The sequence below is a fragment of the Lithobates pipiens genome, unplaced genomic scaffold (assembly GCF_037356315.1).
Source record: "Lithobates pipiens isolate NorthernLeopardFrog02 unplaced genomic scaffold, aLitPip1_a1.2 Scaffold_8, whole genome shotgun sequence".
NCBI lineage: Eukaryota > Metazoa > Chordata > Amphibia > Anura > Ranidae > Lithobates > Lithobates pipiens.
This window is the reverse complement of record NW_027507903.1, coordinates 65,528,227-65,549,358: the sequence shown is the minus strand read 5'-3', so window position 1 is coordinate 65,549,358 and position 21,132 is coordinate 65,528,227. Positions and strand designations below refer to the sequence as shown.

At 46.4% G+C, this 21,132-nt stretch overlaps 1 protein-coding gene across 1 annotated transcript in view; it reads right to left on the bottom strand.

Annotated features, from left to right (window-relative positions):
• SECISBP2L (SECIS binding protein 2 like) overlaps positions 1-21,132 on the bottom strand; it is a 91,476-nt gene that overhangs the window by 7,448 nt on the left and 62,896 nt on the right. Inside the window, exons 13-17 of the mRNA XM_077469092.1 lie at positions 20,424-20,556; positions 17,630-17,792; positions 10,729-10,949; positions 4,575-4,729; positions 1,306-1,525 (exon numbers count right to left, since the gene is read on the bottom strand). Coding sequence (XP_077325218.1) covers positions 1,306-1,525; positions 4,575-4,729; positions 10,729-10,949; positions 17,630-17,792; positions 20,424-20,556 — 892 coding nt within the window. The remainder of the gene's footprint in view (positions 1-1,305; positions 1,526-4,574; positions 4,730-10,728; positions 10,950-17,629; positions 17,793-20,423; positions 20,557-21,132) is intronic.

The window sequence follows — 21,132 nt, the reverse complement described above, 5'->3', positions numbered from 1 at the left end:
AGGCATCCATGATGAAACATTAACCCTGTAAAGAAATTGTTATACATACCTTATTTGAAGACACTCCGGTCCGGTCTCCAGCAACAGAAGCTCTGCAGAGGAAACAGCCGACAACGGCTGCGAAATGAATGGGAAGTGACATCACCCATAGACTTACTATGGGGCTTCTGTTGTCGGCTGTGTCCTCTGCACCCGCCTACACAGCGAAGTCGCAGCTGAAAGCTCAGAGTGGGACCAGAGCGGCATGCATACTGATTTCTTCTTTGCAGGGTTAGATAGGTTAGTCTCAGATTGTGGATGTCTGTAGATGCAGGGATTTTAGTGTCAAGCTGGATACACACTATACAATTTTCTTCATATTTTTTCCTTTTGATGTAGGCCCCTTTCACACTGGAGCGGTGCGGGCATCGGTGGTAAAGCACCGCTATTTTTAGTGAATACACTGCTCCTTTCACCGCTCCAAAGATGCGGCTAGCAGGACTTTTTTTCACCGTCCTGCTAGCGCACCACTCCCGTGTGAAAGCCCCTCCGGCTTTCACACTGGAGTGAAAGGGGCCGGTTTTTCAGGCGCTACACAGGTGCTATTTTTAGTGCTGTAGTGCCTGAAAACCGCCCCAGTGTGAAAGGGGCCTTACCAAAACTGTATAATGCAATCAGGCATAGTTGAAGGTAAATCTAAAGGAAATCAAACAAAAGTTGTATGTATGGTGTGTATCCAGCTTTAGGCTGGACTTCTACTTTAAATGCAGGGATCTTAAAGTGGAACTAACCCCTTCCATCTTTTTAGTCAAGGAAGCTGCCATCTTAGCCTCTGTTTGATCTGCAGGTGCCATGGTGCAGCACATGTGATCAGTTATGACACCAGCCATTTGATGGTTTGACAGTTTGGTTGAGGTCACAAGCAAATGTGAAAGTTACATTCCCGACATGTTGGGAATGTAACGTTTTTTGAAACTTAAATGGATAGGCTTAGTTCTGATTAAACTACAGGTAATATGCACCTGTCAATGAACGCTGAATGTAACTGATGTAGAATGCGAGTGGGATGCACCTGAAGGCAAACTATATTTGCCCACTGACACTATCCAAAAGCTTGTCGAGACTGGCCCTTAGTGTTTGGGGATTCACCTTGCTCTAATACAGCAATACATTATACCTAGTTATAACTACAGATAGACAGACTGAACATTGTCAGAAAGAGTCATTTCATTAACAAGCCTTCTTATTAATGTTTCAGACATTCTTAAAACAATTTCAGCTACAAAACGATAAATAAATCTAACTATTTGCAAAAAAAAAACATACCGTAATCCTTCTCATTGACTTCTGATATTGGCTCAGAGATGACGCTGCAGAATGAAATTGCACTGGCTGCAGAGGGGTTACGAGAATGACCCATGTGGTGAGGAACTTTTTTAACATTTTTTAGAGCCTCCTCAGCCTGTTCCTGTTCCATTGAGGACACCATATCTTTGTACGCCTTTCTGGCCTCTTCCGTCAGTGACACTAGGTTATTAAATAAGTTCTTAAAAAAAAAAAAAGCACATTGCCTATTAATCAGAGCAGTGTCACGCTTTGCATTTTCATGTATAAAACAATCCTTTCAATACTATTCAACGTAGATTGGTTAAAGTGGTTGTAAAGTCAAAAGGTTTTTATTTGAATGCATTCAGATAAAAATCCTTCTGTGTGCAGCAGCCCCCCTCAGCCCCCCTAGTCCTTACCTGAGCCCCATCTCTATCCAGCGATGTTCACGAGTCCCTCAGCTGTCTGGGACTCTCCCTCCTGATTGGCTGAGACACAGCGTCGTCATTGGCTCCTGCGGCTGTCAAAGTCAGTTAGCCAATCAGGTAGGAAAGCGGTGGGGCCGGACTGTCTGAATAGACACAGAAGCCGCACAGGTCAGCTCAGGTGCCCCCATAGAAGCTGTTTGCTGTAGGGGCACTCAGCAGTAGGGAGGGGCCAGGAGCAGCAAAAAGGAACCTGAGAAGAGGAGGATAAGGGCTGCTCAGTGCAAATCCACTGCACAGAGTAGGAAAGTATAACATGATTGTTATTTAAATAAAAAAACAGCCACACACAAGACTTTACAACCTCTTTAGGATATTGATTAGTCTGTGCACAACATGATACTCATTGTAACATTCTTCCAGGAATCTCATCTTCCTGCTGCTAGGGATATGTTGTACATCTGAATGGTGTCCCCCACAAACATGTCCTGAGCCTCCATTCAAGTCCCCTCTGCCACTTGGCACAATTGGACTGAACATGAGTATTTCTCCCTACTTATGTTGCCATGGCTCTAATGCTTAGACTCCAAATTAAAGAGCTTTATGGAGAACATACTAGTATCCCCTTCTACAAAAGGCAGATTTTTTTTTCACGTCATGAAAACATCCTAAAATGTCTGGTTTATGCAGAGGGAGAGGCAGGCATGAAAGAAACTGGTAGCCAAAAGCCGCATTATATTAGGAAAAAACCTTAAGGCTGGATTCACACCTATGCAGTTTTAGTGCTTTTTGCATTTTGCAGATTTACACTACAGTCCATTTAACATGGTTTCTTATGGAACACTTTTTGTAGTGCAAATCTGCAAAATGCAAAAAGCACTAAAACTGCACAGGTGTGAATCTGGCCTAACAGAGCACTGTGGGCCCTAACCCAGAAACTCAGACAAAAAGTGGAATGTGTGTGGCTTTTTAGCTACGCCAAGGGAGTCAGGATTTTTTGAGCCACCCACCTGTTTTTTTTTTTTTTTTTTGTGTCAATTAACTTAAAAGTGGCAGGTCTATTCAATATTGCATATGTGCAAAAATAGAGCACAGGAATTCAGAAACAGCTGAATTGTACTACTCCAGTTACAGGAGTTTTAAGCACTCGCAAACAGAAAATATTGTAAGCCAATCCCAGAATAAGCCTTTCCCTACCCAGGATGCATTCTGATTGGACAAAGTAGAGAGCGTGATGTTACCACTCCCCATCATCCAATCAGGGAAGACTTTGCGCTCACTAAGAAAATGCAAAGCATCCTCTGAATGGTGCCCATGTTGAGCAGCCACACTTGTGTACACAATACAGCTGGGTAACTGCTTGGCATAGAAGCTAGTGGAGATCACTTCAGTAACAGTGTCGACTACAGCGATTTCCAGCTTCTAGCGGGATCTCACAGGTATGGTATTATGCATAGTTACATTGGTCCACTCCTGCAAAAAAAGCCACACCTGGATTTATTTAAATTGGAGCACTGGTGCATCCACAGTGGGCACAGACCACCAGTTTACACATTCCTGCCCAAAGGGGAGATGCTCAGCCACACTTTCAGGTGGGGCTGAGGACACTTCAGAGCATTTACATTCTGCACAGAGGAAGGACTTAGATAGCAAGTGAAGCATAAAACTCTATGCAGCTGTAAGAGCTCTAACAGGCCTAAGCTGGAACAACTGGCTGATCCTCCTGCAAAGTGATACACACTGCATTAAAAAGGGTATGAAACAACCTAATGTATATCATAAGCACCAATGGGTGACTATGGTTGCCAAAAATAAGCTCTTCTTAAATAAACTGTGGAGACTGAATCAGGCATGGTAATAAGGGCAATGGTTCGATTCACAGGCTAAGGAGGATCAGTAATAGAATGTGTTGTATATGGCATGGATTGTGCTTAGAGCCTCTGTGAGCAAAATAAGTCAGTAACTGGATACAGAAAGTTTACAGTGGACATGAAGGTCCAGGTGGACATGAGGAAGGCATCCACCCTGCCCAATGAAGCTGTAGGCGATTATGAAGATGTGACCTTATAACACGGGCTCCAGTTTCCATATTGCAAGCATTGATTCCGAACTGGGGATACGGAGTAAACGCCCCCAGAACTATAAGGGAAGTAAGGGCTGAGGTCACCTGCAGAAGTGGTATGGTTCATGTGTGTCCTTGGGAAGACAATGTGCACCATGTAGCGGTATGCAACTAGGCCCAATGTGAGGCAGGGCCTTGAGTGCCTACCAACCTGGCAGCTGGTGCTGATAAGTGTTTCAGGTGGCTGGAGGTGACCAAGTCACTATATGCGGGTAATGGAACACGACTGGAGATCCGAGATCCACGTGGTGCTTCAGGAGCCTTAACCCTTACTGCAGTAAAAACCGGTGGTGTATTTGAAAAGGCACTCAGTAATGCAAACAGTGGCGTAGTTCCTGGTACTTTTTCCTGACTGTCCTTACTCAGCAAGTGAATCTTAAAAAGAAATGGACACTGGGACTGACACAGCTCTGGACCTAAAAATACGCTCTGAAACTGAAGCTAGTTATACACGGTTAGGGTTTTTTTTTTTGGAACAATCCTCTCCCCCGGGACATTGTATTCTTACAGCAGCCACAGCTGTCGAGAAAAAAAAAAAAAAAAAAGTCTTCAAAACATCCCATCATCAGAAGTTGATCAATGGACGATAGAGCAAATGGATTTATTCTTCCTTAGGAAAATAAGTGGAGCCATGAAAATAATTCCTTTATATCCTGTGAGAACTGAGAACCACTAGAAACAGCCACTTTAGATTTCATTATAAAACAAAATAACGATCTTACCTCTGCCCCACAGTAGCTGAAAATGCCAACGACACTGACAGGTACCAATTTGTTCACACAGCGACCGAGTGCTTTCCTTCCTAGAGCAAAAACAAAGGGGATTTCTTGCTCTCTGGCCATAGCTATGACATTGTAGAGGGCCTCATCCAATCCACCTGATAAAAAAAAAAAAAAAAAGGATACTTGTCTATTAAATCTGTCCAGACTACCACTAGTCATTCATAGAAACAATTTATTACCTCTGTCTATGCAATAAAATAAAAGATAGATAACATTTGAGTCCAAATGGTTGAAAGGTAGTGACACAGACAGCCTTGTGGACTGAAGTGACCTCTATAGTTCTGCAGACACAGCGAGAAGAAATAAGTGGCTTACTGTACTTCATTCATGTCAGAACCACTGCACAGCTTATGTCCAACACCTGGTAGCTGTTGAGTAGTTCGATTCCTGAAATGAAAGGTCCGGTGACAATTCAATAATGATGGAGTCTCAGTGATGTAAAGCTCCAATCACTTCTGACTAAGGCCCCATTCACATATTGCTTAAGGGGAATGGGCATGCCGCTATGTGATTTTCAAAGCGTGACTGTCACACAATTCTACATGTTGCATAAGCACAACCCATTCACTTGAACGGGCTGCCCTATGTGTGCGTTTGTCACCCAAAAAGAAGCTACTGCTCCTTTTCGGGCGATGCTCTTTGTGCAATTTACTGTAATTCCTGCGCACCAATTGCAGAATTTGGGGTGCCACTGAAGTATAGTGGCACCCAAATGCGCATTTGCATCGACTGCCTGAAGTGTGAATGGGGCCTTAGCCTTGCCTCCTTTCTGTGCATGGACTAAAAATTAGATTTTTTGACTTACCGTAAAATGTATTTCTCTTTCGTTCATTGACAGACACAGCGCTCCATTATTCAGAACCATAGGGTTATATTGCCCCCTACAGGAGGGCGACACTAGGCAAAAAAAATACTTGGCTATGCCTATGGGCAGTCCTAGGTGAATTACTCCCCCCTCTCTGCTACAGGCCTTCAGTTTAGTAACAAGCAGTGTCAGAAGCATCAAAGCTCCTTAGAGGGGTGGGTGCTGTGTCGTCTGTCAATGAACTCAGAGAAATTGATTTTACGGCAAGTCAAAAAAAATACCGTTTTCTCTTTCACTTATTGTCAGACACAGCGCTCCATTTTTCAGAACCATAGGGATGTCCCAAAGCAGTGCCAAACATGAGGGGTGGGACAACAAAAAATCCCAAGGCTAAAACAAGAGCCAACCAGGTAACAGGAGCTCAACACAAACTGGAGCCCAACATGAACCATAACCTTTCAAGAGGGAATAGACCCTCTAAAAAGCAGCCTTCAACACATTGCAGCCAAAAGAAGCATCCTCAGATGCCAGCACATCCACGTTGTAGAATTTTGTGAAAGTGTACATCAACCACCAAGTGGCCACCTTGCAAACCAGCGCAGCTGATGTCTGATGATGGAAGGCCCAAGAAGCAACAAGCAGCCAAGTATATTGCGCCGTGAGGAAAGGAGGAACCCGACCCCTGATAGAATAGACCAGAGTGATCATCTGTCTGATCCCTCTAGAAAGGTCGCAGAAGCAGACAGCCCCTTTTTTGACCCGTCCGTGATCACAAACAGCGAGTCTGATCTCCGAAAAAGGCCCTGTGACTGCCAAATACACCGAATCGCCCGAATACATCCAGGGAACGCAAGGTAAATCCCTTAGGACATTTTGACCTGGGACACAGGGAAGGCAATAGAACGCCCTTAGTCAAGGAGGAGGGAACCACAGTCAAGGGCAAAGAGCCACCTCAACTTTATGGATCAGCAGGTAAGTACAAGTATGACATGATAACGCCTACAGTTCCGACACCGAAAGCAGAAGTGATAGCAAACCAAAAAAGCCACCTTCTGGGACAGAGCAAGCAGAGGAACCTTCTGAATAATTTCCAAAAGGAGGCTCCTGTAGAACCAAACGTACCCAGAGTAGATCCCACGGCGGTAGAAGAGTGACCACACCAGTGGAGGCAGATGTCGAACCCCTTGATTAGGAATACGCACCAGGGAGTGCGAGTCCAGGGGACACTAAAGAAAACCGCCAAAGCCGACACCTGGCCCTTGATGGTACTCAAGGCCAATTTCTGCTCAAAAGCCCCCCCCCCCCCCCCACCCCGAAGGAAGTTTAAAACCTGAGCCAGCGAGAAAGAACAAGGGTAAATGGCAAGTGCCTCATGCCAGGATATGTTTGCTAGCCATGTCCAGTGATAAATCTTCCCAGAAGAAGGCTTCCTAGCCTTCAGCAGCGTGGTTAACTTCCGCACCTGGCTCATAAAAGCCAGACCATCAACACCAGCGACTGAAGGAGGATGGAAGATCGGCTCTTGGGACAGTAGAACCTCCCTGAGAGGCAGTCGCCAAGGCAAGTCAGCAACCGCATGCACCAGGTCAGCGTACCAAGACCATCCGGGCCCACTAGAATGACCGGAATGCCTTTTGCCTCGATCCTGCGCAAAAGCCGCAGCAAAATCTTTAGAAGAGGAGAGGCGTAGAGCCAACTATACCGGCCCTACGGGCCACCAGAGCATCTACAGTGTCCTCCAGAGGAGCCTGTGACCCTTCCAGAAACCTCAGTACCATTCCGTTAAGCTGGGACACCAACAGCTCTACATAGGGGGTGCCCCATCAGAGACATATCCGATGAAACATGACCTGGTGAAGGGACCACTCCGTGGACCAACACTAGCCAACTGAGGCAACCGCTTGCCATTTTTCCACTCCTAGAATGCATACGGCGGAGAGGGTCAGAACAAGGCGTTCTGCTCACTGGAGGATGCTGGCTACTGTCAGGGCAGCCATCACTCTTCGCTCCGCCCTAGTGATTAACATAGACCACCGCTGTGGCATCATCCGACTTGATCCGTTCCAGGAGCCCCTGAAGTCAACATCCATGATCCATACATAGTCTGATCGCTTGAAGTACCAGGATATCGATCGGTAGTCCAGATTCCTCCAGGGTCCAATGACCCTGAACAGAACCCAGTCCCAGGACACCCATCTGGACAGACTGGCATTGGTGGTGACCAATACAAGGGGAGAAAGGATGTGCCCTGCCAAAATCCCAGAGATCAAAGCCACCAGACCAGGGACCCCTGGTTTTCTGGCTCAGCCGAATCCGATAGCCCAGAGATCTCAGGTACTTTACACCAGGATCTCACTTGAAAGGAGCCAGTATGGAACTGCACAACTGGAACCACCTCAAAAAGGTAGATAGCATCAGACCCAACACCCACATGCAGGACCGCAGGGAGGCCCACCTGCGAGACAACAGTAGTTGAAACGCAAAATGCAACTTCTGGAGTTTGTCCAGAGGAAGAAACACTCTGGCCAGAGATGAAACCAGAGTCGGGCCCAGATAATCCAATTTTCTGGAAGGAGCCGGAGCAGACTTCAGGTAGTAAAGAAGCCAACTGAAAATGGTGGTCTGTATAGCGAGCTATGTGAGGGGTGGAGGGGAGACCAAAAGTCAACACCACGAGCTGAAAATTCTCTTTTCCCACAGTAAAATGAAGGAAATGTTTGTGTTGGGCACATATTGGAGTGTGTAATCAGCATCCGTTATGTTGATAGAAGCCCGAAAGTCCCCATGATGAAGGGACACCACCACCGTGCAGATGTACAGCCCCATGGTAGCACCAAACAGACATTGCCTTGAAATGGTAACCCAGTCAGAGATTTTTTAGAAGTCCAGTCCACAGACCAACACTTAAGCCCCAATACATGTCAAAGCACCACTGCCAAAACAGAGAGCTTAGCAACCAAGGGAACTGTGTCCAAGAGGCATCGCATACAAACTGCAGCCCCCCAGACCAACTATCTGGTCTACCAACTCAGCGAAAGCAAAGGGAATCTGCTACCCCTCCAGGTATGTCAGCCGGATCCTTAAAAGCCGGAGACTTCTCTACCAGAATCATAGTCACCTTGCGCAACCTAGAGACAGGGAGATCCACTACTGGTGGAACAGTCCACTCTTTAAGGAGGGACCCCACATCTATACGAACAAATATTCCAAAATACGAGGGAGAAGGGAACGCTTTTGCAGTGCTAGACAGTTTATGGGTGCCAAGGGGACCAGCACCTCCGCCGCATCAACAGCTGCATCCTCCATCTTTAAAGTTTCCTGCACAGATGTAATAAGGAGACAACCTGCACCTTCCGCTCCACTGCAGTTGTGGACAAACAACCTCACTAACTGACAGGACAGAGTGTGGCCACCAACCCAGCAAGGTGGGCCACATCCATGACAGTAGAGCCAGACATAGGACCAGTTGAGACCGAGTGCGCCATTTACTAGCCTATATGCCTAAGTGCACCTGTGAAAAACAAAGAACATAGGGGGCCGCCGACTGAAACCTATGCTGCCTTAGGCCCCGCACAGGGGAGTCACCGAGGGCCCACAAGGGGGACATCAACCGCGGCCCCGCACAGGGGGCTCTGACCATAGCTTATTTCCAAAGGGCACTTGCTGAGACCCCACCCACAGATACCCTGCACATTTGGGCATCACTGGACCCCTCACAGAGGGCACTGGTTGAGACCCAGCACAAGGGGCACCTACGGAAACCCCACACGGGGCACTGGCTGATAGCCCACACAGGGGGTGTCTATGGATGCCCCACACAGGGGACGCCACTGGGCCTTTCACAGGGGGCACATCCACCAAGACTCTCACAGAGGGCAACCACCAAGGCCCCTCAGGGGGGTGCCTACGGAGGGCCCACTCAAACAACCCCACCAAAAGGGGGTCGCCCCCAGAGCCCCCATAGCACCGCCCCCCCTGCAAGAAGGCATCGGGTGCTGCCATGCAGACTAGCAGGCCGCAGCCTAGTAGGGGGGGGGGGGGAAATCGGACCAGGCCAGCGCTGAGGAAGGAGGGTGGACGCCTGCAACGGAAAGTGCCGGTTTTGCCGTCCGCTCTAGGGCTGCCCCACGTCTCCCGGTCGGTAGGCTGCAAAAGCTGTAGCCTAAATTTTGGGCCGCCCGCCATGAGTGCTCGGTAGGCCGCAAAGCCGCGGACTAAATTAGTGGAAGGCCGCCGCAGGGGGTGCGGATCTGCGGATGCCTGGTCACCCACCCAACCATCCAGCAGGTGTCAAGGTGTACCCCCCTATAGTGACAACCCTGGAGGGGGGGGGGGATATATACATACAGCTTTTATTTTTAAAAATGGTGCCGCCGAGATGTCCTGTGTATCTCGGCGGCTTTCGGCCGTACTCGGCGTCTTTCAGCCGCTCTCGGCCCTTCTCGCCAGTTTTCGGCCGCCGAGAAGGGCCGAGAGCGGCTGAAAGACGCAGAGTATGGCCGAAAGCCGCCGAGATACACAGGACATCTCGGCGGCACCATTTTTAAAAATAAAAGCTGACATTATCACTGACAAGGGGACAACGATGCACAAGGCTGCAATGACGGACAGGCTGCAATGACGGACAGGCTGCAATGACGGACAGGCTGCAATGACGGACAGGCTGCAATGACGGACAGGCTGCAATGACGGACAGGCTGCAAATGACAAGGCTGCAATGACGGACAGGCTGCAAATGACAAGGCTGCAATGACGGACAGGCTGCAAATGACAAGGCTGCAATGACGGACAGGCTGCAAATGACAAGGCTGCAATGACGGACAGGCTGCAAATGACACTGACAAGGCTTCAGATGGACACTGATAAGGCTGCATTGATGGGCATTTAAATGTAAGTTTTTTTTCCTTAAAATTCCCTCCTAAACTTGGGGTGCATGTTATGCGCCAATAAATACGGTAGTCATTTTTAATTTTATGTTTTATGAGGCCTACTTGGAAGGCTTTTTCTGTTCAGTTATTATCCTGCTTTATTTGAGACGGTAACACTACTATCATCAGCCTCTACCACTACTCGGCTTTTTGTGTAAGCTTTTTGTATACTCTACCCAACTCTGAATGTTTGTCACTCTGTGGAAGATTTTGAGCTTGCGCTATTGTGACCTGAGTTAATTTCTCTCGAGCCTTGTCGCTAGTACACTATGCATGTGGTTTCATTTTTTGTATTGATATAAGTTGAATAAAAACGATTATATTTAAAAAAATAAAATAAATGCTGACCAAGTCAACAAACCTTTTGACTGAATTTTCTCACAGTTTGGGGAAATAATAACACACTTGATCTTGTTTAATTTCATGTGCTTGGTTACTTCTCGTAAACCCATAACTAATCTTCTCTTCGACTTGGCTTTCACTGGGTCTTTTTGGTACACTCTCTCTTGAAAGCTGACCAGTTCTTGTAGTAACACAGTTACACATTCATCAATCTCCTTACTTAGTACCTGATTGCAATACCTAGGCAAATGTGAAATGAAAAAAAGTTAGGACGGTCATACAAAAATATGTACATCAAAAAGGCATCACAATAAAGTGATTGTAAATCTCAGACATGAAATATGAGCAAAACATATCCCTCCATAGTGTGTACTGTCAATCCAGAGCACTAAAGCCCCATTCACACCTGAGTATTTTGTAGCTTAAAGCCTGAAGAAAAAAAAAAATATCACTTATTCTCCGTGGAGATGCTTCACATCTCCACTTCAAAATGCTTGAAGCCGGAAGCTCAAACAAGTTCCGGATTTTTTATTTTTTTAAGGCAGATTACAGGCGGTTTTCTGCTTTTTACATTGATGACCTTTTGACCTGTGCAAAATCGCGGCAAAATCATGCGACTTCCTGCCTGAAACAGCTACGCTCAGGTGTGAATAGGGCTGCTGCTTCCTTGCTATCGGCATAAATCACTTCTGACAAATTTTCCTGACACCAAGAGAAAAATGGGGACAGGGGAGAAATGTACAGCAGATTGAGAGCCTCAGCTCTGAGCTTTGCAGTGTAACTTTATCTCACTGCCCCTCGTTTTCTGACTGCTCAGACAAGCTTTAAATATTCAGCCCTTTGAAATGATGTAGAGAAGACTGCTGATAGACAGATACAACTTATGTAGGAGGATTTGTTTCAGCTCTGTGCATCTCCTGAGGATAGTGTCTCCACTGGGTATATGTAAGTCAGGGCAGCCGCTCTGTGTGAGATCACGTACCTAGTACGTGATCCGACACTTCCGGGTCTGGGGCATACGCCACCGACTCAATGTCTGGCGGGACCCGCAGATCATTTGGGAAAGAAGCAGAATGGTGGACTGCCTATGTAAACAAGGCAGAGCAACGTTCTGTCAGTAAGGAAGGTAGTGATCCTGCGTTACTGCAAATCAGGAACACGCATCTCTGCCTTCCCATAATATAAGCATATTTTAGCCACACATTTAACCCTATGATCACCCTTCACTTTGTGTCAGATTTGTTTGCCACATTGTTGCAATCCCGCTATAAGTCGCCAATTGCCTCCATTAAAAATTACATAAGCTGTATCTGTCCATCTGCAATTCAGCCCGCTGGGTTGAACGAAAAAGAAACAACCTAGTAGTGTGTACCAGGTTTAAGGCAATGTGCAGTTATCAAAATGCAACTAAGCATAAATTACACCTTTATTGATCTACATACAATAAAATGAAATCTCACTGGCTTGAAAGAGCTACTACACTACTGCTTATCAGGCATGCAATTTTCACTTCTCAAAGTGCACTTATTCTTTTTGCCCTCTTCCCCTGACCCAACCTATTCCACCCTTCACAGATGCATACTTACCTCAATCTGACAGATATGGTTCCGCTGTTTACATCCAGAGAGTCCTCACTGTCCTGGCTGTACCTGCACATTAGTGCCCTATAGAAATTTTATGGGGACATGTAGACAGTCCTATAAAACTGTAATGCACAGGCCAGGACTGTGAAGACTTGTGGAGCTATATGTACACAAAGAGTGGAACTGCAGCAGTCAGATCGAGGGGAGTATGCATCTGTAGAAGGGAAGGGTGGGTAAGGTTGGGTCAGGAAAAGGTGTCAAAAAAGAAAAGTGTGCATTGTTTTATAGTACATTTATCCTTTAAAGCAAAACTAAAAATTGCACCAGGTGAGGAAGGTTCTCAGGATAAAGTACACCATATACTTGTATATTATGTCACACATTCCGACGGAAAATGTCCGATAAGACCGTGTTGTGGGATAATCCGACCGTGTGTGGGCTCCATCGGAATGTTTTCCGACTGAATATTTTCTGACATGATCCGATCGGACTTTGTCTGATTGTTTGTAGAGAATTCCGATTGGACAAAGTGCCACGCATGCTCAGATCAAATTCCTAGACCAAAGCTATTGGCTACTAGCCTGAACGTCATCACGTTCCGAACAATCGGATTTTCCGACAACTTTGTCCGACCGTGTGTATGCAACACCAGTTTTGGACAAAATCGACTGATTTTGTTGTTGGAATGTCCGACCGTGTGTACAAGGGCTTAGAGGGCTGGAGCAGCTGCACACGGATCTGCAAACCCAGAACCTAAGAATCACACTTGCAGAAGAGCGCATCTGCACCATTGAGGGTGACACAGCTGCACAGTGGCCAGACTCTCTAAAACATGCAAGGAGCTGCAGAACAAGGTCGAAGACCTTTAAAATCAAATCGAGACGCAATAACCTGTGCATTATTGGGCTCCCAGAATCATACTCCCCAGCCACGCTCACAAAGATCTGCTCCACTACCATCCCGGAGCTGCTGGGGCTACACACACCATGCTTAGTAGAACGCGTTCACTGCATTGGTCAGACCTTGCAATCTCGGTCAAAGCCCAGACTAGTCATCCGCTACCTCAGACAAACACGCCATCCTTCAAAAATTCAGAGGACTTTGCAACCTATCCCTTGATGATCATCAGCTACTGCCCTTTGCGGACTACACCATTGAGGTGATGCACCAACGCAAGGCATTCTCATCTGTCTGCTGCTCCCTTGTCAACAACCATGTTAGATTTACTCTGGCCTACACTGCTGTTCTTCACTTTCAACTAGCAACTGGAGACTTCTTTCAGGAGGTGGAAGCCATTTCAACTCGACTCAACTCTCACCTATGAATCAAGAGACCTACTCTCCTTCACAGGATATTCTCCTAGGAGGTCTACGCTGTCCTCTCAGAACTCACAAAGCCCTCAGAAGCCCCCCTACAATCGCGTATGCTTCGGCTTTCGGAGGAACACTCCGTGAACCGCTGAAATGCCACCTCCATACAGATGTTTTGTTTGCTATCCTTTATTAATGTTTTTGGTTCTCTACCTGACCCTGTAGTTTGGTTCTCCCTGGGTGCTGAGGGTAGCCCACCCACCTCACGCACCTAGGCCCCTCATAGTGTGGGCAATAGGGCTCTAGCACATGATCCTCCCCAACATCAGCTCATCTAGTTTCATCTTCCCCTAGTTCAACATAGGGCCGCATGGATAATTATTTTCGTCTGGATTTCCATCCTGTCCTCCCCCATCCGTCTCACCCTTTCTGTCCCTGTTCCACCATCCCCTTCTCCCCTCCCCACCTTATTTCTCTTTCCCTTCCCCTTCTCCTCCCTCCGCCTCATCTGCTCTTACTCCTTATACTCCCTGGGGTTTTCACTTGCCCCTCTCTCAGAGGTAGCACCTATTGGTGGGAGCACTGTGGGAGGGTGCTCCATGGGGAAACAAGAGTCGTACCAGATGTTTTGTGGGAGGCCTAGCCTCCTTGTTTCTTATGTTTTACTTGCATGCTTTGTCTTATCCTACTTTAATACGATTCTACTAATACCGTTGTGATGCCAGATCCAACGAAGCGATGCCTGATGTGGTTTTCCCCCTTTTTGGGATGTGCTATTCTTCCTCCTTACAGCAGCCATGGCTCCCTCAGAGTATCCCTTAAAGGTAATCTCATGAAATGTCAAGGGGTTACATTCCCCTAATAAACATATGCAAGTTCTGAGACATCTTAAACATCTGCGGGCAGATGTTGCTCTTCTCCAAGAGACATCTGGCAGCAGACGATGTCCCACGCCTTTGTAAACTGTGGCCATCCTTCACATTATTTCTTATACTAATTGGCCTACAATATTTAAAAGCTAGTAAAACCCTCCGTTTGACCCATCTTGCTTTGACCCAAAATCGCTCACCAGACAACATTCAAACTTGGTAATCAGCCAAGCGTCACTGACCACTGGGCTGCACAACAAGAAGTTACAAAGCAGGCTCTTCAATTTTACAGATACGGCAACAAGGCGCTTTAATTGTGCTCAGCCCGTCATCGCCTGACCTACATAAGGGATCTACGCTCCCCCTCTGGTGCCATTATCACTGCGCCCTCCGAGATCAGTACCCTCTTTACTACACAACTCTTTACTCGGAAGACCCTTTCGACTCGGCTGTGGCGGACAAACTACTTGCAGAGACCACACTACCTAACCTCTAACCTTTATCCAGGTAGACTCCCTAAATGCCCCTATAACTATAGATGACTAAGGTCATCTTACAGTCAAATCCTTATCGATGAGCAAAGCTCCGGGACCTGATAGGTTCTCTGCCGAATTCTACAAAACGGACATTCGATATATAACCTTAATTACCCCCCCCCCCCCCAATGATAGCAAAGATTGTATGGTAGTTGGAAGCATGGGCATCCCTTCCCCTTTCGCTCTTTGGAAGATGTCACCTCTTCAAAATAGTTTAATTCGCCAGATTACTCTACCCCCTGCAGACTCTTCCTCTTTTTTTTAAATGCTCAGATGTCCAAAAAATTCATTTGTCCTTGCTTACTTTCCTGTGGTGTGGTAAAAAACTCAGAATTGCATTTCAAAAACGATGTGTCCTGAAGAGCGAAGGTGGGGCAGGTTTTCCCAACCTTAGATTTTATCCCTTGTTTGGCAGGGTATCAACTGGTTATCAAAGAAATCTCGTTACACAAATTACATGCTGGAGTGCGCCCTCGTGTCTCCGTTCAATCTCCAAGCTGTTCTTCTCTCCAAGCAATGATGGTATCTCTAATTAGCAGATTGGATCTTAAAAAAGATAGGAGATAGGAGCAGGTAGGGAGCGTAACTTGGAGTGAAGTACGAAGACTCCTCGGACTCGATTTCTTGATAACTGCCCATATATGGCAATCCAATGCCCCCGCCCCCCCCCCCCCCCCTCCTTAGAATATAGAGCATTTGTCCAGTAGGCTACAGCCCTTCTACAACCTCGGAGATCATGGACGTTGCTCAAGGTTCCTTCAGGTCCTTCATGGACTTAGCTACGCAGTACTCTTCCACTACCCCAGGCACTCCACTACTACCAACTTACCAGCTATCTCAAAACCTGCATCGGCCCATACCAGAACCCCCTTCAAGGTTCTTTCATAGATGCTATGATAAGTCAAGATCACTACTCAATATCAGATTTACGCACACCTTCTCATGCATCAAACCTCTAAATACCGCCTTGCCCCATTTAAACCCCTGGATACCAGTCCTAGCTAAGGAAGATGCCCCCGAAATGATTTTAGCAGGATACTAGGAAGTCCGCTCACTAGTAATTTGCGAGTCATGGAGAGAGACTCAATTCGAGATCGCTCACCAAGCCTACTATCCTTTTCACCACAATCCAACAGACTCTTCTTATTACTCCTGCCCATGGTGTGCCATCTCCAGATTAACTCTACTCCATCAGCTTTGGGACTGCCCAGCAACCTCCTCCTTCTGGAACCAGGTTTTAAAATATAAATCAGCAAAACCTATGAAATCACTGTACCCAAAGATCCCATGCTCGGTGTCTTCAGATGTGACACCTATATGACTTCAACAACCTCCACTCTTAAAAATCTCTCTCAATGGGCCCATTTATGTCTCCTGGTAGTGCGTAGGACCACACTGCAAACATGGATCAACCCTTCCCCACCACAATTGTTGGCAGTAAAGCAAGCGCTTTGGACTTTGTTTTTATGTAGAAGCTGAACACCATCACCCAAAACTACAAACCCATGAGTCGCTTCATCACCAGGTGGCACCACTACATGGAACGCTCCTTTTCTACTGAGATTTCCACTCATATGAAGCCTTTCCGCTACACTGACTGGTATCCCCCCCCCCCAGCCCCGACTTCTACCCCCCCTTAAACATAATACTAAGGTTTGTAATGTCTATTATCCGTTTGCTGCTTCAATTATCCAGTTGCCAACTTATCTGCTTCCACTTCTCAGGTCCTATTGGTAGAATCCTGTTTATTTGTATTTATCCTAGGATAGTAATTATTCAGCTAGGGCCTAGGGTATGAAAATGTTTTCTTATGCCTTTGGTTTATTTTGTACAGCGAAGGGGTAATGCCTCAGAGCCGGTTCACGCAGGGGCGACTCGTCAGGCGACTTAGCTGCCTGACAAGTCGCGTCCCGTTCTGTGCAATGGAACCGGTCTAATCGGAGCGACTCAAGTCACTCCGAATTAGAAAAAGGTTCCTGTACGATTTTTGCAGCGACTTGCATTGACTTCTATACAGAAGTAATTTTGCAAGCCGCCAATAAAAGTCAGATCCCGGTCGCCTGAGGCAGTTGCGCTGCAAGTCGTGCTGCCTCAGTGTGAACCGGGTCTCACTCCAAAAAAAAAAAAAAAAGCAGTGCAGAGAAATTTAAACTTTAAATAGAAAAGTATCTATATTGGCCACTAAGACATGGTTATTAGACAGTTGGCGGGTTTAGACATGAAGTCAAAAGTCAGGCCCCGATAATCACAAACTAAATCAAAAAGGAGCACAGAATATTTTTTGGGCTACTAAATGTAATAAAAGTTCTTTGTTAGGGTCTGCTTTAAAGGCACATCATTTACTTATTCAAGTTTAAAACAAAGTGTGTGTTTACTTTAAAAACTTAAAACCCTTTAACATTAAGGCTCAATGTACCACGTAACCTCCTAAAACTCTAAAAATGCCATAATTAGCACTAATTGCCCAACCCTTAAACGAAGCCTTACAGTAGCAAGATTACCAGAGTCCTGCAAAAAAAGATTTTGTAGAGCCTTAGTTATTCTATATTGCACTAAGGAAAACAGACCTGTTCATACAGCAATGAGAAATCCATTACATGAACCTGCACATTGTACACTTACTCTCTAAACCTCTTGCTGTGGATTTTGGTAATGGCTGAGGAAGCCATGGGGCTGCCAATCCCAGAACTTGCTGGAGAGCCCTGCGATACAGGGGTCATACAGTAGGGGGAGTTCTGACTTGCTGGTGAGAGGGAGGTGTCACTTGGTGCACTGAGACCTGCATCTAAGGGAAAATATCCAATAAACCAAAGTTTGTAAAGTCAATACAGTTTAAAAATAAGCACTTTCCAAGCATATTCAAGAGTTGCATTAATTGCCAATTTACATACAAATAGTCGCTTCATAAAAACAAAACAAAAAAAACACTGGAATGTAGCGGTTCAAGTAGATATTTTTTTTAGCTCTGAAATCATTTAGCCTTATCAGAGTTTAGGTCTCCACCACTATTGAGACCCCTTTCACACTGGGGTGCTTTTTAGCCATGTTAGCGCTAAAAATAGCGCCTGTAAAGTGCCCCCCTCAAGCCACCCCAGTGTGAAAGCCCGAGTGCTTTCACACTGAAGCAGTGCGCTTGCAGGATGGGGAAAAAAAAGTCCTGCAAGCAGCATCGTTGGGGCGGTGCAGGAGCGGTGTATACACTGCTGCTCCACCACCCCTGCCCATTGAAATGAATGGGCAGCGCCCCAAATCGTGCGCCATTAACCCTTTCCTCGGCTGCTAGCGGAGGTTAAAAAAGTGCACCACTAGCGGCCAAAAAGCTCCGCTATAACAGAGGTAAAGCGCCGCTAAAATTGGCGGTGCTTTACCGCCAACGCCGGCACCACCCCAGTGTGAAAGGGGTGTGAGGGAAAACACTGAACTTCTGAAAAGAAATAAAAAAAAAAAAGGTTTACAAAAAAGAAAAGAAAAAACACCTCTAATCCTAGAACGCTAAGTGCACGCTCAAGAAAAATTGTTTAAGGCAAAGAAATCATATTTTTTAAGTGATGTACCGTATATACTCGAGTATAAGCCGAGATTTTCAGCCTCTTTTTTGAGGCTGAAAGTGCCCCCCTCGGCTTATACTCGAGTCATCGCTGTCTGCCCGCTCGATCAGCGTGTCGAGCAGACAGACAGCGGCCATTCTATCATTCAAAAGCCGCGCCTCCGGCTCCGCCTTCGCCTGTGATAGGCGGAACACTGAATTTCCCAGCAGCCTGTGTTCCGCCTATCACGGACATCGTATCATCCTCGTACGTAGTACGAGGATGATACGATGTCCGTGATAGGCGGAACACAGGCTGCTGGGAAATTCAGTGTTCCGCCTATCACAGGCGAAGGCGGAGGCTTTTGAATTTTACAATGGCCGCCGAGGCGCCGACGAAGAGGGCACGGGACGGAGGCAAGGCAAGGCACGGCACGGGACGGGACGGAGGCAAGGCAAGGCACGACACGGGACGGAGGCAAGGCACGGCGGCAAGGCACGGCACGGGACGGAGGCAAGGAGGCAAGGCACGGGACGGAGGCTCGGGACAAAGGCTCGGGACACAGGTAGGCTGGACACACACACACACACACACACACACACACACACACACACACACACGGATGGATGGAGACACACACACACAGGGATGGATGGATGGAGACACACACACACAGGGATGGATGGATGGATGGAGACACACACACACAGGGATGGATGGATGGATGGACACACACACACACAGGGATGGATGGACGGACACACAGGGATGGACGGACACACAGGGATGGACGGACACACAGGGATGGACGGACACACAGGGATGGACGGACACACACACAGGGATGGACAGGCATGTCTCACCCTCGGCTTATACACGAGTCAATAAGTTTGCCAGTTTTTTTGGGGGTAAATTGGGGGCCTCGGCTTATATTCGGGTCGGCCTATACGGTACATATTTTTACACCTGCTCTTCTATTAATTTATAGCTGTAATAAATACATAGATTAGCTACTAAAAGGAGCTCTGTAATTTATTTCTATCACTCAGCTTCCCCTTCTTGGGCTATGAAACAGTGTCATCACACGGTTGAGGTCCTTTTTTGCTCACCTTCTATAAGCTGCCTAAACAACCTCCCCATGAGCTCCCAATGGCTAAGATATGATGGATTGACAGTAGCCTGCAAAAAATATTAAAGCTTCCTACTGATAATTTTGCAATCCATTCATAATCCCCCCCCCCCCCCCCCCCCCCCGTCAGATATCTGCCACACAAAAGATCTGCAGTAAATTAAAAGAGAAGCTTGGGACTGTAAATAAAATAAAAATAAAATTTATACTCATCTAGGTGGATGCAGCACCGATCCGATGCGACATCTGTCCCACACCGTTTCTGCAGTGAGAACTGAGCGATCAAAAGCTCAGTTCTCCCCCTCTGCTCTGAGCAAAGAGCCGTGACTATCAGTCACTGCCTTTCTGCTCTGCCCCTCCAGCGCTCACTGGAGGGCTGGGCTGTGGAGGGGCTGGCTCAGCCTCTCAGTGAATTGCTGAGACGTTGAACTAGGTACCGATCCAGGCATCTGGGTGAATCCTGACCATATGGTCAGAATATTTCCTGAGCCAGGACCAGCTGAGTGACATCAACCGACAGCGGGCTTTAGCCCACTGTCAGCTGAAAACAGGTCACAGGAGCGTAGAACGAACTACACTGTGATCCATAGGAGAAACACAACCAAATAGCTTTGGCCATACTGCTCCTTTAATAGTAGGTTTCATAATTTTACCGCCATATCAGAATTTGTGAGGCCTTTTCTACATAAGCATGCTATTTTTACAACCCATCCTTAAAACATTTCAAAAAATATTTCCGAAAAAAATAACTTTGCATTACCTTCTTGAGATGCCAGCTCTTCTGACTGATCATCAGTAAAGCTTAAAGGGATATCCTTTTGTTCATCTGAACCCAAAACACTTTGATCCACAGGTACACGTCCTTTCTTTTCTTCTCTTTCTTTTAGAATAATCTGCAGGAAAATAGTTCTTTACCAATTATTTCACTCAGTTATGTGCTCCAGTTAAAAAGGATTCATTAGCCCCTTTCAACCCACAAGTAAAATGTATTTTTGTACTCATAAATTCATGTTTTCTGAGTCCATTGAGTGACACAGATTGATGGTAAGAGACCTGGAGTTATACTGCCGCCTACAGGAGAAATGGACACTAGACATAAGGAAAGCTGAAGGCCAGCCTCTAGTAAATATAACCCCTCCCCCCTCATACCTGCTCAGCTGTAACAAACAGTATAAATCAAGAATGAGAACACATGAGGAAAAAGGGAACAGTGTTCCTTAATAAAATCCAAGAAAAGGATTTTACAGCTAAAAAAAATCCTTTATTCTCCATTGTGCATGAGGCACTTCGCTTGATTAGGGACATCCAAAAGCAGTCCAAGCTGAGGGTTGGGCATATTAATCAAAAGGCAAACTAGGCCAACAGGAAAAGATAAAAAAAAAAAATAAATGAAGAAGAAGGAAGGAAACCAAGATTAGTTGGCTGCATCCAAAACATCTTGATGGAAACATGTTATACTCACCCCTCTG